The 20,022-nt window shown below is 38.4% G+C and overlaps 1 protein-coding gene across 1 annotated transcript in view; it reads left to right on the top strand.

The window, feature by feature from the left end:
• Positions 1–20,022, top strand: part of chinmo (Chronologically inappropriate morphogenesis) — a 63,164-nt gene that overhangs the window by 34,187 nt on the left and 8,955 nt on the right. The window contains 1 exon segment of the mRNA XM_064681401.1: positions 14,979–15,586. Within this exon segment, the coding sequence (XP_064537471.1) occupies positions 15,469–15,586 (118 nt within the window). The 5' untranslated portion in view covers positions 14,979–15,468.

The raw sequence follows: 20,022 nt of genomic DNA, 5'->3' as shown, positions 1-20,022 counted from the left end.
GGGGTGCTGGGCAAAGCCTAGACAAAAGCCCGCGCACGCATACACGGAAATATGATTTTTACGTGCTGGCTGCACAGCGTGGGGTAAGCATCAGTTTTTTGACTGGGTGCTTCAACTAAGTCGGAGGCGGGGGCGTGGGCGGAGGGAGTGGCAGAAGCAGAGGCAGTAGCTGAGAGTCTGAGCCTATGGCGCGCCCCCTAAACGCCCACATGCTGATTGACGTGCCTTTTATTGATGCTCTTGATTGGTTTTTACCTTTTACTCAAAGAGAGAATGAGAAAGAGAGAGAGGGAGACAGATGCGGGCGGACTCGTTACTTGGAGGAGCCCACACTCGCTGCTCGTTACTGTGTCTCGTTAGTTCGCGGCGTGTGCGTGTGTGTGTGTGTGTGTGCGTGTGTGTGCGCCGTCTGCCCGTCCGCCCTGCGCTCGTTTATGATTTTTATTACAGGTGGACCGCCGATGAATTGTGTTTGTATTTGCTTTGGACATTCGTCGTTGTTAATTTTTTATGCGCACGGATAATACCGTGCACTCCGCCCCCCCTCTCCCTCCCTCCCCCCTCTCTCTCGCAGTTGTGTTTGCGTTTTTAATCAAATGCTCAAAAACGCGTTTAGCGGGCGATCCTTGGCCATGTCCAGAGTCCTGAGCCGTATCGCTTGCTTGTTTAACTTTTATATCGTAATTGCATATCAAACTGAGTGTGAGCCCGTGTCTGTGTGTGTGTGTGTGTTTGAGTATTGCAAACAAACTAATCAAATGTCTGCAATCGTTGCTTGGCCAGTTGCCCGCTTCCGTTTCCGCTTTTCGCAATTTATCTGCTCGTCCTCCAGCCTGGGCCTGGCACGCGCTAATGCTTTAATCCTTGCCCAGGACCTTCTGCTGTCCGCGTGCATTAAATCGATGAAGTATTAACGACTTAATTGCATGTTTGTTAGACATTTTGCAGCGCCTACCAACCTCTGCCCTCCCCCCGCCACACACACGCCCACACGCCAACTACAGCTGCTTTTTGGCCAATATTCCTGTTTGAAGTTTATTAAATTCCCGCACAGTAGGCGTTGCAGTGTCCTCCCCAGCCGCACTTCCTTCATTCATTGTGGCTCTTAGCTCATTTACTCAAATTCCCGAAATTCGATTAAAGTAATGGCCTTTTGAACAGCTTGTGGTTGAGCGTAGCCCGGGCTGTTCTCTGGGGTGGGGCGGGGCATCTGCAAATGTAGAGGCTTATTAGTTAGTTAGCCTATTAATCATGGGACTTGGGCTGTGAGTAGGTGGTTGTTAGAAATATGTAAAGTAATAGCCAAAGAAAGAAACTAGCTTAACGAAAATTCCATAGCAAAACAGATGGTATTTAATATGATCAAACTTTGTTAACTATGCTCTGTAAACTATTCTGTTACAGTTTTCTTTAACATGTGCGAGCTCATGTTAACGTCAAAAGTAACATTTGCTGTTAAGTCGCTTTTATTTGATGCATTCAGGCGCATGTTAGGGGTAGTTATGCCAACTGTCATCTTCGCGTATTTTTCAAAGCAAGAGTATTAATAACATATTCATGCATGTTTACTGCATGCAAATGACAGTTCTCCCGTCCGGCTCTTTAAGTTGTTATTTAACGTATTCTGCAAGTGAGACGCATTTTAATATATTATTTAAATGTTACATACAAGTTACACGTTTACTTGTTATATACAGGTTGCATTTTTACATGTTACATACAGGCTTCATTTTTACATGTTACATACAGGTTGCATGTTTCCATGTTACATGTTATATACTCTGTTACATACTCTGCAATACGACCTTTATGTTACGCGCGTTTACAGCACTATATTGTTTGTTAACAGCATGCTAATGTGATCGCTTTGATTCTGTATTGTCTATCAGAAGAACTTATTTAAGAACTCTCATTACACATACGCTATAAGCCTTACAGAATGTGTTAGGAGTATGTTATTGCGAGTTTTTTTTTTGTTAATTACTTGTTTCGGCTTTCGAGCTATATTTTCTTTGTTTTTCATATAAAGCTAGCAGTAAACTTATTTTAAATGTTATTTCTATTGAAAACTTACTCAAAATTTGTTTTCTTTTTGAGTTAATTTTTGGACTTGCTGTAGGCTACATTGATTTCTGTAATCTATCTTCTTTTACATAGCTTGACTTTATGTTATGCGCTGTAAACTTATCTTAAATGTTATTTATATTGGAAATCTACTCAGAATTCTTTTTTCTCATTCTTCGTTTACATAGCTTGATTTCATGTTAAACACGCTTTATTCTTAGTATTATATACGGCAGCGCTGTCAATCCAAAAATTGCAATCGTAACCCTTATCATAGAGTTCCTCATTCCGCTGACAACTGTGGCATCAGCAAATTAAATAAAGCTCAATGACAAACTTCATTAGCCAACAAAATCAACTGGCCAAAATGCCAAACAACAAAAATAACAATTTGCCTTTTAGCGCGCACTCAACCCGGATATAGCTAGCACCCCCCACCTCCCTCCACCCTCTCCCTACCCTCTCCACGCAACCCTGGAAAAAACAACAAGCAACATTTCCGTTACGTATCTCGCATCTGTCGCATCGGTTCACAATGCTGGGCAAACGTTATGCCAGAAACTAAATTAAGATTGAAATGTAAAACTGAAAACGTTTTACACAATTATTGAACGTTGTAGCCCAATCGAATTGTGTTACGTGGGGCAGATAGGGGGGGGTGGAAAAGGGGGATCGATGTCCTGGCTAACTGCCTAATCGTACAGCGAAAACCACTCGGAAAAAAGGCTGTCCAGTGGCTAACCCTTGGACATTTTTGACGATTTGTGCGAATCAGTCGACTGCATAACTTACAATACCGTAAATATAAATTCTCCGAAATGTCAGGCAGGGGTGTAGCCAAAAAGGGGGACAGTAGGCAGGCGCGTACTAATGAAGGTTTTAACTTGGGGGTGGGGGCGGAAGGGGGGGCCAAACAGACTCCGCTTAATATTATCACTCCAGCGTGCATTTTGCAAATGAAACGTTTCCAGGCAGGGCGGCAGCCAAAAACTCGTTCCCACTTATATTCCACCAACGGGCGGGTGGAAAGAAAGAAAAAGTCAATGTATGGAAATTTTTGTTCAATCACAAATCCAATGATGTTCGCTTCGACGCATTTTGACAGTTAGACAGACAGGGTGGCGGCTGCGGAGGGGGAAGGGGAACGGGTTACAGAAGGGGGGGTAAAGTTGAGGGTCACTTTGATGAATTCGCCGGTTACTGCAGCAGTAGCAGTAGCAGTAAGAGTCGCAGCAGCAGCAGCAGCAGGCGATTGTTGTTTGTTTGAATGGCTTCTGGTCGAACTGCATGTTCTGTGCGTCTGGCGATAGGCCTCGTGTTTTTCCAGCTGCCCCCTTTTTGTCTCTCCCTCCCTCGCTCTCTGCCTCTCTCTCTCTCCCATTTTAAGTACAAGCTGCACATTGATTTTGGTATTTTTTGTTAGTATATTTTCTCTTTTTCTGCCCTTTGGCCTTTGTGGCGCTCGTTCGGCCGCCTGCTTTTGTAGTGCATTGATTAGAATGTTTGGACTTGGAGTACGTAAATATTTTTGCTTGCTTGTCAATTAGTACGTTAAGCCTCTCTGTGGCACTTGAAATGGAGCGGGGAGAGGGCAGGAAGTGGCCACAGAGGCCGAGTGCTTGAAAGCCTCAGCGCAGGGCTGCTAAAAGAAGGGGCTGAAGATGCTTCAAGCTGTGAGTTAACTTAAATCCAACTGAGAACCATTTAAAATACTCAGAAGGAAATATTTAGTTAAAATATAGCTGATATAGGGCTATAATATATATATATATATATTTTATGTATTTTGTTTATCTATTTAAACTTGATTTTTGCCATTTTTGCAGTTGTATGTCCTTGTAGACGGTATTATAATTTTGTCATGCTATGTGTGGCGCATGGAGGAAGCCATCTCTGACTCCATAAAGTATATATATATTCTACATTAACTTTAACAGCCGAGTTGTCCGGCGGACCATGCATACCAAATTTGCCAGTCGTAGCACTTATAAGCGCTGAGATCAATGAGGACACTTATTAATCTTCCACAAAGTGGTTTAGTTTGTTTTTATAGCTTTTATAGGAGGTAAATCAGTCGGGTACAGCCTCAATTGGTTAGATATTTCGCCTGTAACTACATAATTATATATAAATAAAAATATTTACATTTAAATGTAAGCACAAGAGACTAAAGTTTAATAACAGTATGTTCTTTAGCTTTAAAAAACCGGAAATCTCTTGTTGTTGTTGAATTCAGGAAAGCCAAATATAATTAACAACTGTTTGAGGTGTAGCCTAGAGTAAGATTTAGTATGCTGAGTATATGTATCTAGCTATATTTCTTGTCAAGGATGTCTTTTACCAAAATTAAGGCATATAGGAATATAAGCATAAAAGTCTTAGGACTTGGGGTTGATTCAAGTTGAGATCTGAGTTTTCTTTTAGTCAAGTATAAGCAATATATAAAATACAAGACTGAAGTGAAATTCTCACTAGAGAGTGGAATGCGGTCCATTACCCAATTTTTGCTCGATTTTCCTTACAGAGGGGAATAGAACCCCGATCTTAGCCTTGACTAGATGCTGCCAGCTAACTCGGGAAAGTATTTTTCATATAAAGGCAGCCTCTTTCACATATAAATATTGAACTTTACCATTTCAAAGCCAGGCGCAACCATTTCAATTAGCTCTTGTTAATCAAATCCAGTCGCTTTGACAGTTTGGCTGGCAGCAAACCTGGGCAATGCATTTTTTAACCCACTTTCTGGTTCGATAAAACCTTTTGACAGGCTGCAAATCGAAAAGAAAATTTTAGCTGTCAGAGGCTGTGCCTGTTCGTTCGAAGGCTGGCACTCAGAAATAGGAGTCCGGGTCGCGACACCTGCCATACAACACCTGGCATTTGGCAGTAAAACAATTGCGCATACGACGCGTGTACTGCGTGAAAATTGCAACATTACCGCATGTAAAGCTGAGGCAGAGCTCGGCAAATGTCCTGGACCCGGTCTAGCTGGGACATCTGCCTGTTACCTTTTTGACATTTGATTGAGATTTGTTATCGGCGTATTCATCAATGATATATACAATAAAAATACACACACACGCAGCCCAGCTCCGTGTTGGCTGGTTTGCCAGACTCGGCGACGCATTGAAACAAAAAAAAAGATAGAATGAAAGGTAAAGGTACGACTGCTCCTGCTCCTGCTCCTGCTTCTGCTTCTGCTCCTGCTTCCTGCTGCCCAGCTTCCATGTCTGCTGCCGCTGCTGCTGTGTGTTTTTGCAAGCACGCCCCATAGCCACGCCCACAATTCAGAGTAGTTATCGTGCGGGCAGGCAGTGACATTTTTAGGCATTTGTTCAATACATGGCCTGGCCAGAAGCAGGCGTCAGGACGCGCCAGGACTCGCCTGCCTGCCTGTTACTTCTATTAGATTTCTGGCTCCAAAAAAATAAAAGAAAGAGAAGCAGCTGCCGTTTGCTGTGCTGCTGGCCAGGCTACTGGCTCGTTGGCCGCTCTGTGTGTATTTTTGCAATAAACCAACGCACACAAGCTGCCTGGTGGGAATGGGGGAATGGGGGAAATTGGGGGAAATGGCGGCTTGGGGTGTGGCATGGTGGTGCCAAACTGGCCATGCGTACCTTTCGATCCTTGTGTGACATTTGAATTCGCAAAATGAAAGCAAACGAGGCTGAGTTGGGAGCATTTCTTTTATAGAAGTTCACTGCAGACCCAACCAGCCCATTCCAGCCCAGCCCAGTCCATCCCAGCCCATCCCAGCCCAGTCGAGCCCCACGTTTGCGTATCTATTTTTTAATTTTGCTGACGAGGCAGAGAAAACATACAAACGCAATTGTTCCTCGTCCACAATGCATTCCATGGCGGCTGAGCGCTGTCTCCTGACATGTGTGCGTCTCATGCTGATAAGCAGCAGACGAGCCCCACTCCCCTCCGCCCGGAGAGCCGGGCTCCGGCATTTGACGAGCCTGCGTCCGGCTCCATTCTGTCCAGCTCAGCCGCGAAATGAAAAGTTAAACTGTGTGACGCGCTGTAAATGCGTGGCGACCATTCGAGTTCGGGTTCGGGTTCGAGTTCGATTTGGAAAGGGGCTTCAGTTTCGGTTTTGGCCACGAGCTTGCTTTCAGTTTGGGGGGCAGAGGCTTTTCCTTTGGCTTGGCGTGATGAATATTTACTGCGTGCGCTAACTGCTAACTACCTACAGGTATTTCCATTTTTTTGACAACTTTAATTGGGTTTGAGCAATACACACAGCACGGGCAACGTGTGCTGTTTATGCCGCAAGAACTGACAGTTTCACAAACCGACCCGCCCCTCAACATGATGGGGCAGTTCGGGTAATGGAACCTCCCATTAAAGTTGCAAGTGTATCAAAAATATATTTACATTTATCCATGACAAAAAAAGAGCTACTTTAAGAATGCAGAGCCAAACCATCTTTAAAGAACAAACTCAGTCTGAAAGTTTCATAGAACACAAGTTTTTCATAATGGAACTTCTTATCCAAGTTGAATGTGACTCCGAAATATATTCACATTGGCCTAAATTACAAAGGGAGCTACTTTAAGAGGGAAGAGCCAAAACATCTTCAAAGAAAATACCCAGTTGGAAAGTTTTATTTAACAAAAGTTCTACTTAACTTCGAAATACGCTCGTATGAACTAGTTAATGATAATGGAAACTCTTAGCCAAGTTGCAAGTGACTCCAAAATATATTCACATTGACTCAAAGCCCAAAGGGTGATTGTTTTATGCGGAAGAACTTAACTTTACTTAAAGAAAATAAATTGAATGAAAAGTTTCAAAGAATACAAATTCTTTTTAATCTAAAATTTAGCTCATATGAACTTGTTAATGATCATTATCATATGACCAAATTTTGAAACTCTGACCAAAGTTGGACATTTTCATAAAATATAAGTTCTATATAGATTTAAAATGCGCTCATATGAACTAGCTTATGAACATTATCATTGACTAGTTCATTTGAACGAGTTTTTAGCTTTTCAACAAGGTTGCAAGTGTATCCAAGTTATAGTAACATGGCACAAAATAAAAAGTGTGGTGCTTTTAAGAAAACCAAGTTCATAATTCGTTCATATGAACTAGTCAACTTTTTCTTTGCTGCCCAAACAAATTACTTCATATAGAATGGTGCTTAAAAGACTCTCTAGCTATAAAGTTTCTCACATAAAATGCAATTTAATCTAAGAAGAAATCAATAAGTTCGCAGTTGAAGCTAAAAATAGACTAAGAGTTTCTAAATATTCTCTCACATGGAACTAGTGCTTAAATATGTGTTTACATACTATAAATTGGTTGTTTGGACTTTAAATTTATAATTTATCCCATTGAGCTACTTACTCATTAGCCCTAACTTTAACGAATTCTTTAACTAATATATCTCACTCTCTGCTCCTTTCAGGTAACTATGCACTGCCCAACAACAAATGCTCTTCCATTTTCCCACAGTGAAAGAACCGACTGCTTCAATTCCGATTTCGTAAGTGCATCAACTGCTGAACCATCTTCCCATACTTATTGTTGTTGTTGATTTTCCGTCATTGGTTTACGCTCAGATTCTTGTTTGCGTAATACCAAAACAATAAAAACCACAGCAGGGGCTGACTTTTACAATGATAATTACAATTACAATTCGTAATTGCGTCAAGGCAAGCGTATCTCAAAGATATGCGTACATTAACACACAATGTTTAAGGCTATTTCCACAATTTCGGGTGTGCGCAGCGTTGCGGAAACCCCTAACTGTCATCTATTCGCGTTGTCTTGATGAGGCGTCATTTATTATAATGCAGTTGCATTGCCCACATCATTCTTTAAGCTTAAAGCATTGCATAATTTGTGAGCCAAACTATATATGAAAGTCTTTGAAGTCTTGTAGACTCTTTAAACTAAGTGTCTGGCGAGCTGAATTTACTCGTGTTCATCAGAGAGGTTGTATAAGTTATGTTTGATAATTCCAAAAAAATATATCAACTGTTATCACATACTAGCATTAAATAATATCTGCAGTCTTTTGGGGTCTTTAAGCTAAGTATTTAAGTTCTAAATAAAGTGGCGCCATCTGGCGAGCTAAGTTAAACCATGTTTACAGCGAGTTTATATCAGATATGTCAGATACTTTCATAAAAATATACATTGTTATATTTTAATTTGGCATCCGACTATTTCTGAAAGTCTCTAAAATCTTTCATAGACTTTAAACAAATCATAAATCTTCCCCTTAAAGTTGCGCCACCTAGCGAACTCAATTTATTTATCTTTAACAGTTAAGTTATGTAAAATACTTTCATCAAAAGCTATTAATAGTTATATCAGTTTGGTATCAGGCGATATCTTAGTCTTTTGAAGTCTCTTAAACAACGTGATTAAGTTTTTATTGAAATAGCGCCCTATAGCAAGCTACATAACCTACAATTTACGGAGAGGTTATGTCAGTTATGGCTCATAGTTTCATAGAAATATATATAGCTATATAATTTTGATATCAAGCGATATCTTAGTCTCCTGAAGTCTTTAGAAATCTTGTATCTAAGTTCTTGAAAAAGTGGCGCCCTCTGGTGAGCTACATAACCTCACATTTGCAGAGAGGTTATGTCACAAAATTTCATAAAAATGTATCAATAGCCATATAAGTTTGATATTAAGCGATATATAAGTCTCATAAGGCCTTTGGATTTTCAATATTTCATCATATGCACAACTAACGATATCTGAAAGTCTCTCGCAAAGTATTCCCTCCTTTGGAGGAGCTAGATTTATTCATATGCAACAGAGATGTTATGTCAATTATGTCAGATATTACATGCAAAGTAGGCTCGATTGTTGTGCAATTGGCATGAGCTTGTTCATATGTAATCGCATATTGATAACAAATATCTAAATGTATTTGTCTGGCCAGCTAAATTCAGTCGAATCCGCGAAAGATGTTATGTCACAAATGTTCGAGAAATTGCATCAGCCGTTAAATGCCAACAAATTCTGTGTATTTGGCATGTGTTTCATCTGAAGCCAGCCACAAGTATCGCAGATTGTTCAACAATTGTTATTCATTGTTGTGGGCGGGTTATGTTCTGGTCGAGCAACTCGGTATGCAACTCTTTTGCCCTTTGCAAGACTAGGGGCGCGACCAGGCCAGGTCCTGCCTAACATTTGGGGGCATGTCATAATCCGCATTGCCGTGCCTCCGTACTGTCTTAAGCCGCCCCAATGCTGGGCACACACCCCGTTTATGCAACACGTTGCAGCCATGTTGACACTTGCCTTTGATGTGTGCGCCACGGGTGGCCCGGGTGGCCCGGGTCCCCAAATCGCAACTGTTTGACAAACTGGTATTGCACCGTGATTATGCCTTGCTTTTATTCTTGGACGAATTATTATTATTCTTATATAAATAAACAAACACACTCGCACTCGCACTCTCACTCTTCCACAGATACAGACACGCGCCGCATTTTTGCAACAGCTCTGCTGCAAGATTATGCAGACATGTGTAATAGATACTTATGCCAGAGACCCACACATCGAGTTACAACTCTTGCAGCGTTCCTTTCTCAACTGCGCTGTCAACTGCAGCAGTCGGCAGTGCCATCAACCTGGGGCAACTGACAGTCGCAACTTGGTCGCAACCATGAGAAAAAAGAGACACACTTGTCACGGCGACAAGTTAAAAGCAAAGCAAATGCTTGCTTATCCTGCTCCATTCTGCTCGGTGGGGGGTGTGCTGAGCCCAAACCTTAAATACTTGTCCCTAAATCAGTAAATTTAAGATCAAAACATTTACTGTACTTGCCGTGGAACAATCAAATAGAACCAGTTGCGTTAAAGCTGAAAGCCAAGGATTCTTTGTTAAAGACAATATCATAGTACCGGAAATGAATAGATTGGAACAGATCCCAGTTGAATGTAGTATAAATTTAATTCTCAGTATCTCTAGGAACAATATTAAAACATTAAAGACCTATCTTACTTCATTGACAGATAGATTGGAACAGATACCAGTTGAATGTGCTAAGGCTTTGAAGCTATTTGATTCTCAGTATCTCTAGGAACATGCCTGTCAAAAATAAGACAAAAATAAATAAATTGTGATATAACGTGTTTTTAGCATTCGTCAAATGTTTTTTCTTGTTCCACGGAAGTTCTTAAATAGCCTGCCGTATTTATTTATACATTTCCTTATCTTAAAAGATGTAAGCGTTTTTTGTCTTAGAATTTCTTTCTGGCAAACGTGAGAAATGAATTTTATAAAAATACATGATTCTCGACAGATTATTTTTGAAAGTAACCAAATCTTGGAGGAAGATGCGAACTTTGAGTGTTATGTCTGGGACGAAATAGATATTAGAGAGCGCAAAGCCAGATTAAATGTTTTGAGCTATCGCTAATATAATAATGTAAAATTAAATATATCCTTAGTACAAAACAAGTAAGAGGTTCTAGTCGGGAGCTCCCGACTAGGGGATACCTTGAACCCTCTTCTTCCAACAGGCGATAGGTATAAAATGAAAGATACTTGATATATATACATATATACTATTCTTGAAGTTACATGTCAAGTTTGGTGACTCTAGCTCATATTATTTGCCGAAATTGTTAAAAAAAACAGGATTTCGATATCGATTTTTATCGATTACTTGGATTACAGGGCAAGGTATCGAATATCGGAAAAAAACTCGATCTGCGCGAGCACTAGGAGAACCTACAGCTAAAATTTCAAGTCTCTAGCTCTTATAGGTTCTGAGATCCTTGCGTTCATACATACGGACGGACGGACAGACGGACAGACGGACAGACAGACGGGCATGGCTAGATCGACTCGGCTATTGATGCTGATCAAGAAAATATATACTTTATGTGGTCGGAGATGCTTCCTTCTGCCTGTTACATACATTTGCACAAATACATTATACCCTCTTTACCCATTTTCAATGGGTTCAGGGTATAAAGAATTTTTAAAGCCAAATTAAAAGTTTCGGGATATTCTAAAAAATAATAAAAAAATTAAATATGGATTTATTTTTAATTTAAAACTTTTTTTTAAATTTTTGCAAAAATTGGAAAAACAATTAAATAATAAAAGTTAATTAAATAACTTGAAATTAATTTGTTGTTTCGATAGTTGTTTGGTTATTTTCATGTTATATAAGTCCTATACGCGCTGATCAAAATAATGAAGTCAAAATATTATCTAAAAAAATTTTTTTTTTAATATCGGTTCTTTTCGGGCATGTTGAAAGCCTATTGGATTATGCAGCTATACCTATTTCATCTGGAACTCGTTACCTATATAATAATAAAAATTTTAACTTACTAATTATTAATTTAATTTAACAAGTACTGTTCTTTTTCGATGAGGCGAATGATGTTAGAGAAGATGATCTTGAGGTAAGGGTGAACTAAGGTTCGTGGCGGTTAGCTAGGATCTTCATTCTGGGTAGGATATTCATATGGTATATATATAAAAATTTGGTTATGCATAATTAAAAAAACGTATGTATACCTCATAGATGAATGAGACCAGAAATAATTAGTTGTTGAGCGTAAGGATATTAAAATAAAGAAAACCTAACGGCTATAATATATATTTTCTTTCCCCATTCTTCTCTATAATAATATATATAACAATAATATATTAACATTTTAAAACTAAGTAAGAACACAAGATTTTGCTTTATACTTTACTCTTTATACAAGATGCAGAAATATTCATAGATTAAGAAGAATGAGGAAAAGAAAATGAAAAAAACAAATCTGGCAGCTCTCATAATAAAACGCGTCACTTGTTTGAATTAATTGACATTCAAATCAAATTAAACGAATGCGGCAACAAAAACAAATGCGGAAAGAGCTAGAGAGAGAGAGAAAGAGACAGGGATAAACTGCGATCGAGAGAGAGAGAGAGAGCGCGCGCTCAAGAACCCGCTTCAATTTATAAACTGCAGCTCTGAAAAATGAATCGTGATTCATTTTGATTTGTTTTTGCCCCTCTTTCTGACTTCGACAATATCAAAATAGTGCACAAGGTCAATTAGTTAAAAACCAGAAAAATATAACAATTAAATAGTGAATTTTATTTATCGATAATGTTGACTACTATTTTTTTATTTTTATGTTTATTTTTGGAGATTGCAAATGCAGCTTTGGGTAGAGCAGCTATTGCGTAATTTGATTTGAACTTTTTGTTTTCAATTTTTATTATGATTCTCTTTTGTTATTAGAAAAGTGCGTTGCGATCGTAGAACAACCCCCAAGACCTTCCTGTTCCAGTTAGAAGACAATAACAATAATAAAAAGCAAAAATATATATAAAAAAAAAAAAAGCTGCTCGGTTTCTTTGTGTGTGCGCGTCTTCCAGGAACACACTGTGTGTATGCGTGTGTGTGTGTGTGCTTGTGTGTGTGAAAAGGATTTACGCGTTGTTTTTCTTGTGCGCTTCGCACATGGCCTCAGAGCAGATAGCTTAACAGATACCTGAGCTATTTTGCCTTCGACTGCGAATCAAAGACGAATGGAAGAAAAAAAACTACTTTCAAGTCGCAACTGCCTTCAGGTGTCGTCATTTGGCTGCCCAAAGCTGAATCAAGCGAACTGATCCCAAAGAATTTGCTCTACATTTTTTTTTTGTATTTCGCTTAAAAGAAGGCCTACTCCTCGCATTGTTGTTTGTGTAATTGAAAAGTTTGATAAAGGCATTTCAAATGCAGCTGCGTAGAATTTTGCAGACAAAAAGTACAGTCGCATGCAAAGCCTTACATAGCTAAAGGAGTTTAAGGATATGATTTTGGGTGCAGAAAGAGAAGCTGTAAACGAAAATGAATAACATTTCAGTATATCTAGGGGCTTGTTAGAACTGAAACATGAGACATGCTAAACAATATATTTACATAAAGCTGTTTATGTTAAGTTGCGCTCTCTGTTAAGAGCAATATGTTAAGAGCTACCTCTGTTAAGAGCACAGTGTTCACATAAGATATCCTGCTTACCTTGTAAAGAAATGAATTAAATTATTCTTATGCACTAAACAAACAAAATATATATGTATATTCATGATCTACATCAGATAGACAACTTGCATAACTTACTTAATAGAAGTAAACCCTTAACACTCTCCTCACACCTCGCTCAACAGCTGAAAAGAGTCTAATTTACTCACTACTTCCAATCACTAGCCAATTACTGTTATGGCCAAAAAGACTCCACACACACAGCGATGCACACACACATACACATGCACACTAAATATCCGCTACCCTTCGATCAACAATTCCCTCTGCTGCTGCTCCTGCTGCTGCTACTTCAGTTGAGCAAACCTGAAAAAAGGCGAAGCAAAACTGCAAACTTCCCAGGAATTTGTTAATAGCTTTTTACCGATATCTTTTTGGGGCCAACCATTCAGCGTGGCAAACGAAACCGTTGATTTTTATACCGCATTGCCCGCGGGCTGAAGGCGAAGGTTCTGGTTCCACATAACAGCTCACCAGAAGGACGGGGCGGAGGCGGGGCCGGGGCTGAGCCTGGGTGCAGGCCGAGGCACAGGGCAAGTTAAACGAAAATAAGTAGAGAGTGCTCTAGTCGGGAGTGCCCGGCTATGATGTACCCTGTTAGACGAATTTGTACTTTCGTTGACACAGCTGCTGTGATTCTTCTTTTAGTTCCATTCTATGATAAATGCATTCTTATATAACTTCGGTGTTTGAGGTACGATTATTATGGGGGTTTACGATTATTTGGGGTTTAGAAGCGCATCCATAGGTGTGTATATACCAAAGTCCTATACCTTTACAGATTTATGTTTTTTTTTGTATTTGGGGCGAAACAGGGTGAGGTATCAAAAGTTAAATCTTCTGGATGAGTGCAGATCGATTTTTATCGATTTCAAGTAATGTAATGATGATTTGAAAAAAACTTGATCAAACTTCCAAATTTATAGACTCGTAACTCTTAAGGCTCTCTGGCGGACAGACTCAGCTGTTGATGCTGATCAAGAACACACACGCAGATGTATATTATTTATGGTTTGCAGAAATGATTCCCTTTTGGCCATTTGCAATAGCTACAGGGTATCAGAAAGTGAAAAAAAAGTAAGAAACGCGCTCGCATTTTTCTAACGATTAAACAAATTCGAGGAAAAAAAGCGCATCCCATGCAACGCGCAGTCGCAGCCGCGTCCGTCACCTGCAGTTTCCAGGAATTGGGAATTGGGCAGCGCGTCCAAGGCTAAGCACGCAAAGGCAGGGGAAACCGTAGACGCGGGCCACAGCGAAGACGCATACAAAAGTCGCAAAAAGTTAAAAAAAAAAAAAATAACCAAAATAAAAAGAAGTTAAAAGTTTTGGTTGCATCTCGACGGCGGCATTTTTGAGCGAGCGCCTAATTCCAGGAATTAAATCGTATATCTTTTGGCCTCTCCACACACACACACACACACACACACACACACACACACACACACTCACACACATACTAAATGCTCGATTAATTTCTAATAAATTGGGCTGCTGCCCGTTCTCTTTGGGCTAACAACGGAAATGCTGCAGTCGCAGTCGCAGTCGCAGCCGCAGTCGCTATCAATATAGAATTACCCATACAAACGCATTGCGTTCGATTTTGCCATAACTTGAGGAAATTTGAGGCTCCTACGCAACTTTTTCTCAGAACTTAACGAAGCTCACAGAGGCGAGATAGAGAGAGAGAGAGCGAGCTTTTGTTACTTGCGAGCTTTATATCTTATACAAGAGCTGTTGTTGTTGTTGCATTTTACATTCGGAACTGAAGCTGAGAAAGTGCAAAGCAAAGCAAAGCAGGCACTGAATTTGTCTTCTTGTGTGTTATGTCAACAACGCATTCATCTTAACTAATCACAATCCAAACAATTTTTCTCGTCATTCTCGTTGCAGCATTTGTCGTGTTCGGAGTGCGCGTCCTGAAAATCAACTGCTCTCTCACAAAAAAAAGTAAATAAATAAATAAATATAAATACAAATAAAAGCAAATCAAATAAATAATAAAAGGCAACGTTGCAACTAAATAATATTAATCGAAACCATAAATAATTGAATAATTCAATATAAATAAATAATTTTATGCGTTGGCATCCAAAGTCGTTCACGCTTAACAAACGCAACAAACAATTGCAAAATTCCCTTTGGCTAAGAATTAATAGCGGCCCAATTGCTTTTATGCAAAGCCAGCTAAATAATTCGACGAAATTCCATTTTGGCAACATTGAAAACAACATTAAAATTGATAACAAACAATTGAAGGCATATAACAATAAGAAACCGAACGGTCCACATATTGTGGACAGCTTCCCTTGGCCTTGGCCCGATCCTTTAAGCCAAATACGAGCGAGTCAACAAGAGGAACACAACAAGTACAACTAACAAAATGGATCCACAACAGCAATTTTGCCTCAAATGGAACAGTTACTCGTCCAATTTGGCAATTACCTTCTCCAATCTATTCAAATCGGATCTGTTGGCCGATGTCACATTATCCTGCGATGGTGAGTACTAAAATGCTTTATTTACTTTTTTTTATAAGAACAATTGTGGGTGCATTTAGGTAGAAAAAATGTTAGCTTATCTTTTTGGAATTTCTTAAAATGTTTTTATTTTGACACCAAATGCAATGTGAACTGCAGTAAAGCGAAAAGTTTAGAATGTTTCTGTTCAATTACGATTAAAGACCCGTTTAATTATTATGGAACTCAACCGAAGTGATTAATAAATATAAATAAGATATATTCGTTAGGGAATATAATCAATTGATACTTTCGTTAATGATAATCATCGAAGGATCTGAATCCATTGAATTTAAAGTGCCTAAAATATTAAAATTAAAATTTTGTCAAATTTATATATATCTTATTAGAAACAAATTGATTTTAAATTTAAATTATTTCCAGCATTCTAGTAAAGTGCTTTGGTGTACTTAGTCCTGAATGCTTGAACTATAATAAAAGTCGTTTGCAGTTCTCATTTCCATATATGAGATTAGGTATTTTGCACATTCAGATACATGATTGATTAATAAAATCCTAAAACTATGCTATATATTTTAATGAGAAGTTCAGGCGAAATCGAAGAGCAGAACAGAACAGAGCAAAACGGTGCAAATAAGGAGCTGCTTAACACAAGGCTTCAATTTTTGAATGATAGGCAAGAGATACCACGTAAATTTGACCCAAGTTCAATTATCCAAAACTCTAAAAATATGATGAAAATTAATTTATTCATTCAGTAATTTAAGTTTTAATGACAAATTTTGGAGAAATTTAAAACCAGAATAATGGGTAGTTTTTCGGATCAAATAGTGAGCTGACACACTTAATTTGATTTTTAAATGATAGGCAAAAGATACCACGTAGATTTGACCCAAGTTGAATTATTAACAATACTAAACAATGTTATATGAATTGATTAACATGATATACATTTTTGCTGAAAATTTTGGTGAAATCGAAAATCAGAACATAACGTTATTTTTGGGTATAACACATTTCAAAATGAAAGTCAAAATATAAAAAAAAATCATAATCAGCCAAAAATGTTCACAGAAATTTTTGGCGAAATTAAAAAACAATACACAAAAAGCTTGCATATTGTCTATTATATGGAAATCTTAATTTTTAGATGATAAACTAGAGATGCCCTGTACATTTTTGAATGATAGCCAAAAGATGCCCTGTAAAGCTAGGCACACAAACAGCAGTACTCGGTTATTTTTGGACTTGAATAACACGCACTTAACTTGGGCTTACAATCAATAACTCGACTTGTACGTTCTGTTAACGTAGAGACAGAAGGACAGACAAAAAGATAAACAGACAATGAGACGGGCGCACATAAATTGAGTTTTCCTTGCCTTTTTTGTTTTTGGCTTCATTTTCGTTCTGTTTGGCTAATAAGCCGCCAAATGTGGCATATAAAAGCCAAAAGGCGACCGGCAATTTTTGCAAGCGCCCAAAAGCGACAGACATTGATTTTTCCTGCTTAAGCGCGGCGGCTGGCGGACGGGCGGACGGACGGACGGGCGGGTGCCCAAAGACGCGGCTCCTTTTTATGGGACGTCTCGCTGTCTGCTGAGCTCTGCGTGTATGTGTGTGTGTGTGGGTCTCTCTCTGTGTGTGTGTGTGTGTGTGTGTATATGTTACTATTTCATTTACAGCATTTTACTACAGTTTTATGGCGGCTTATTAAATGAATATAAATGTGGGCGAGCGCATGGGCATTTAGCGCACTTATATAGGTACAAATACACACATATTTATATATATATATATGTATATATTTGGCTTTTATATAGGCCTGTGTGTCTTTAATGCCGCCGCTTATTGTGTGAGGTCAGTGATTTTGTTGGGCGGCTTTTGATGCTGTGCCAGCTCATTTGGGACCCTTCGCGGGCTTTTGATTTGGCCTTTGAATACGTGTTGCTCGAAATATATTTTAATGTGCGCCTCTTTTGCTGTCGCTCCACAAAACGTTGTTTAAAGTGCCGGCGCTTTAAATTGAAAATAAATATTAAAAAATTGCGCATACGCCGCGTCCTCCCGCGTCGTATAAACATGTTCGCCGCGTATTTACAGCAGCCGCCAGTTGTACGCTTCACATGTCTGTTTGTTGACGTACTCGAGCATATTTCCTTTTTTTTGTGTCGGTTTTATATGCTATGGATAATACCTCTAGAAGGAGTGCGGCTCAGTCTGTTGCCGGACTGCCCGCCCGTGTGTCAGGGGTATCCACACAAATCCTGGCTAGCCATAAACAAAAAAGAAAAACAATACAAATAACAGAAATGGCCAAAAAAAAAATAAAACCCCTCGCCTAGCTGCAGCCGTTGTCATCCATATCAATCGAAGTGCTACTACTTTTGATTAAAATTTTGAAATGTTCGCCAAAAAAAAAAATAAACCCGAATTTTATTTTTTTTTTGGTTCTTTGTTTTGGCTGCTTTTAATTGTGGTTTTTAATATTTTTCGCTTTAAAATATCACATGCTCGTATTCATATTCATATTCATATTCATGTTTGATTTCCCATTTCTAACTTTTTGTCGGGTTCCTTTCTTTTTTTTGGGTACTTTTTGAAATGAAGCATTAAATATTTGCCAGCCCTTCGAACAAAAGCAAATAGCGTATGTTTTCGATTGTTTTTTAATATTCATGTGTATTTCGCTTTGGTTTTTGAGCTGTTTTTCAGTTCTCATTCTTTTTTTTTTTATCTGTAGCTGGGGCTGCATTCGTTTCGTTTTGTTTCCGGCATTTTCAGCACTTGAGAAATGAGCATTTTTACGAAATGAACATTTGCTTGGCCTTAGGCTATTTCGTCAGTTTTTTTTTTGGGGGGTTGATTGTTACCGTTAGGCAACACACAGCCATTAACAAGTACTAGGTATTAAGTGTACTAATGGATTCGGACATGTCACGGGCTTAGCTCTTAAAAATCTCCATTAATCGTGGGCATCTGTTTGCAGAGAAGTTTTATGAATTTTGGGGAAAATTTATCATAAATAGAATGCTATTGTATGATATAAAAGAAAAATATCTCTCTCGCGCTTTAACTAAGCTTTCAGAGCTTTGAAAGCACATGAAAGCGAAGTTTTTAGACAATTCAATTTAGCTGCAGTTTAAAGCTTATGCGATTTAAAAATAATATATTGAATTGTTTAAAGATCATCTTAAACCTTGAAAGCAAATGAACGCGAAGCGTTAATTTACAATTACTTTACTATAAACCAAATAAATAGAATGCAATCATTGGCTATAAAGGACCAATCTAAGGCTGGTTCTAAAGCTTTTTAAGCTCTCAAAGCACAGGAAAGCGAAGCCTTGAGGCTATTAAATCTAGCTGCAGCTAAAGGCTTATCTAACGGCTGTAACATAAAACTATCTCTGTAAACAAAGCTAGGTCTGAAAGCTTCTCAAGCTGTGCAAGCACATTAAAACGAAGCTTTTAGACAATTAAATTAAGTGGCAGCCTTAAGCTCATGCGACTTAATGTCTTTTTTTTAAATGTGTAACTAATCAATTGCTATTGTCAGTAAATACCAGCTAATCATATCTAACAACATTGGAACTACTGCTATCTCATCATAGAAACCTTGACTATTTACAGCCATATTAAAAACAAACTATGGCGCCGCTTCATTTTGCACTTATGATCAAAATTCGAGCAACGCATTAAGACACACATAAATGAATCATCGAAACGATAAGATTGTGTGTTTTCAAAAACAAATCGAAAACGCCGAAGGTCGTTTTCATCGCAATAATTAATTTTAAAGTGCATTAAATGCGTTTCAGCCGAATAAAAAACCCCCCAAATCAAAACATATTTTGTTGAGCTTAGGAATTTTATATATATGCAGACTATGCGAGGCAGAACGTAAACAAGACCTGGCAATTAGTATGGCATTGTTGTTATTTTTCTTCGTTCTTATACACACATTTATATATATATATTTTTTTGTTTATCAGCGAATATTCGTATTAATGTATAAGAAATGTGCGTGTGCCTTTGTTCCTACAAGTTTTTTGCGTTTTTCTTTGCGGCGCTTGTGACCCAATTTCTGTTGTATCAAGTGTTAGAAAATCAGCAAAAAAAAAATTGGAATACAAAAAACCGAAATAAAATTATAATCAACAACAACAAAAAAGGTTGTTTATTATTTGCGCATGCATTTTGATTACACAAGCCAAATGTTTTTGTATACCCTGTACTCGGTTGTGAAATAGTCGAAAATAATTAGGAAACTCTTATGCTTGCATTTTTATTTTATCAGTTGCGGCTGCAAACGATTGTTTCGATAGAAAAGTTATCGATGAAAATATTTAGATAGTTGGTTTATTACTATCAAGGAATTAGTACAGTTTCAAGTTATTGACAATTCATTTTATAGCCAAAAGTAGTTAATTTATAGATTTATTTCTTAAGGAAATCGG

The sequence above is a fragment of the Drosophila montana genome, unplaced genomic scaffold, assembly GCF_035044405.1.
Source record: "Drosophila montana isolate Dmon_TW-CO22-7 unplaced genomic scaffold, ASM3504440v1 contig_2326_1, whole genome shotgun sequence".
Lineage (NCBI taxonomy): Eukaryota > Metazoa > Arthropoda > Insecta > Diptera > Drosophilidae > Drosophila > Drosophila montana.
This window is presented reverse-complemented; position numbering and strand designations above follow the sequence as displayed.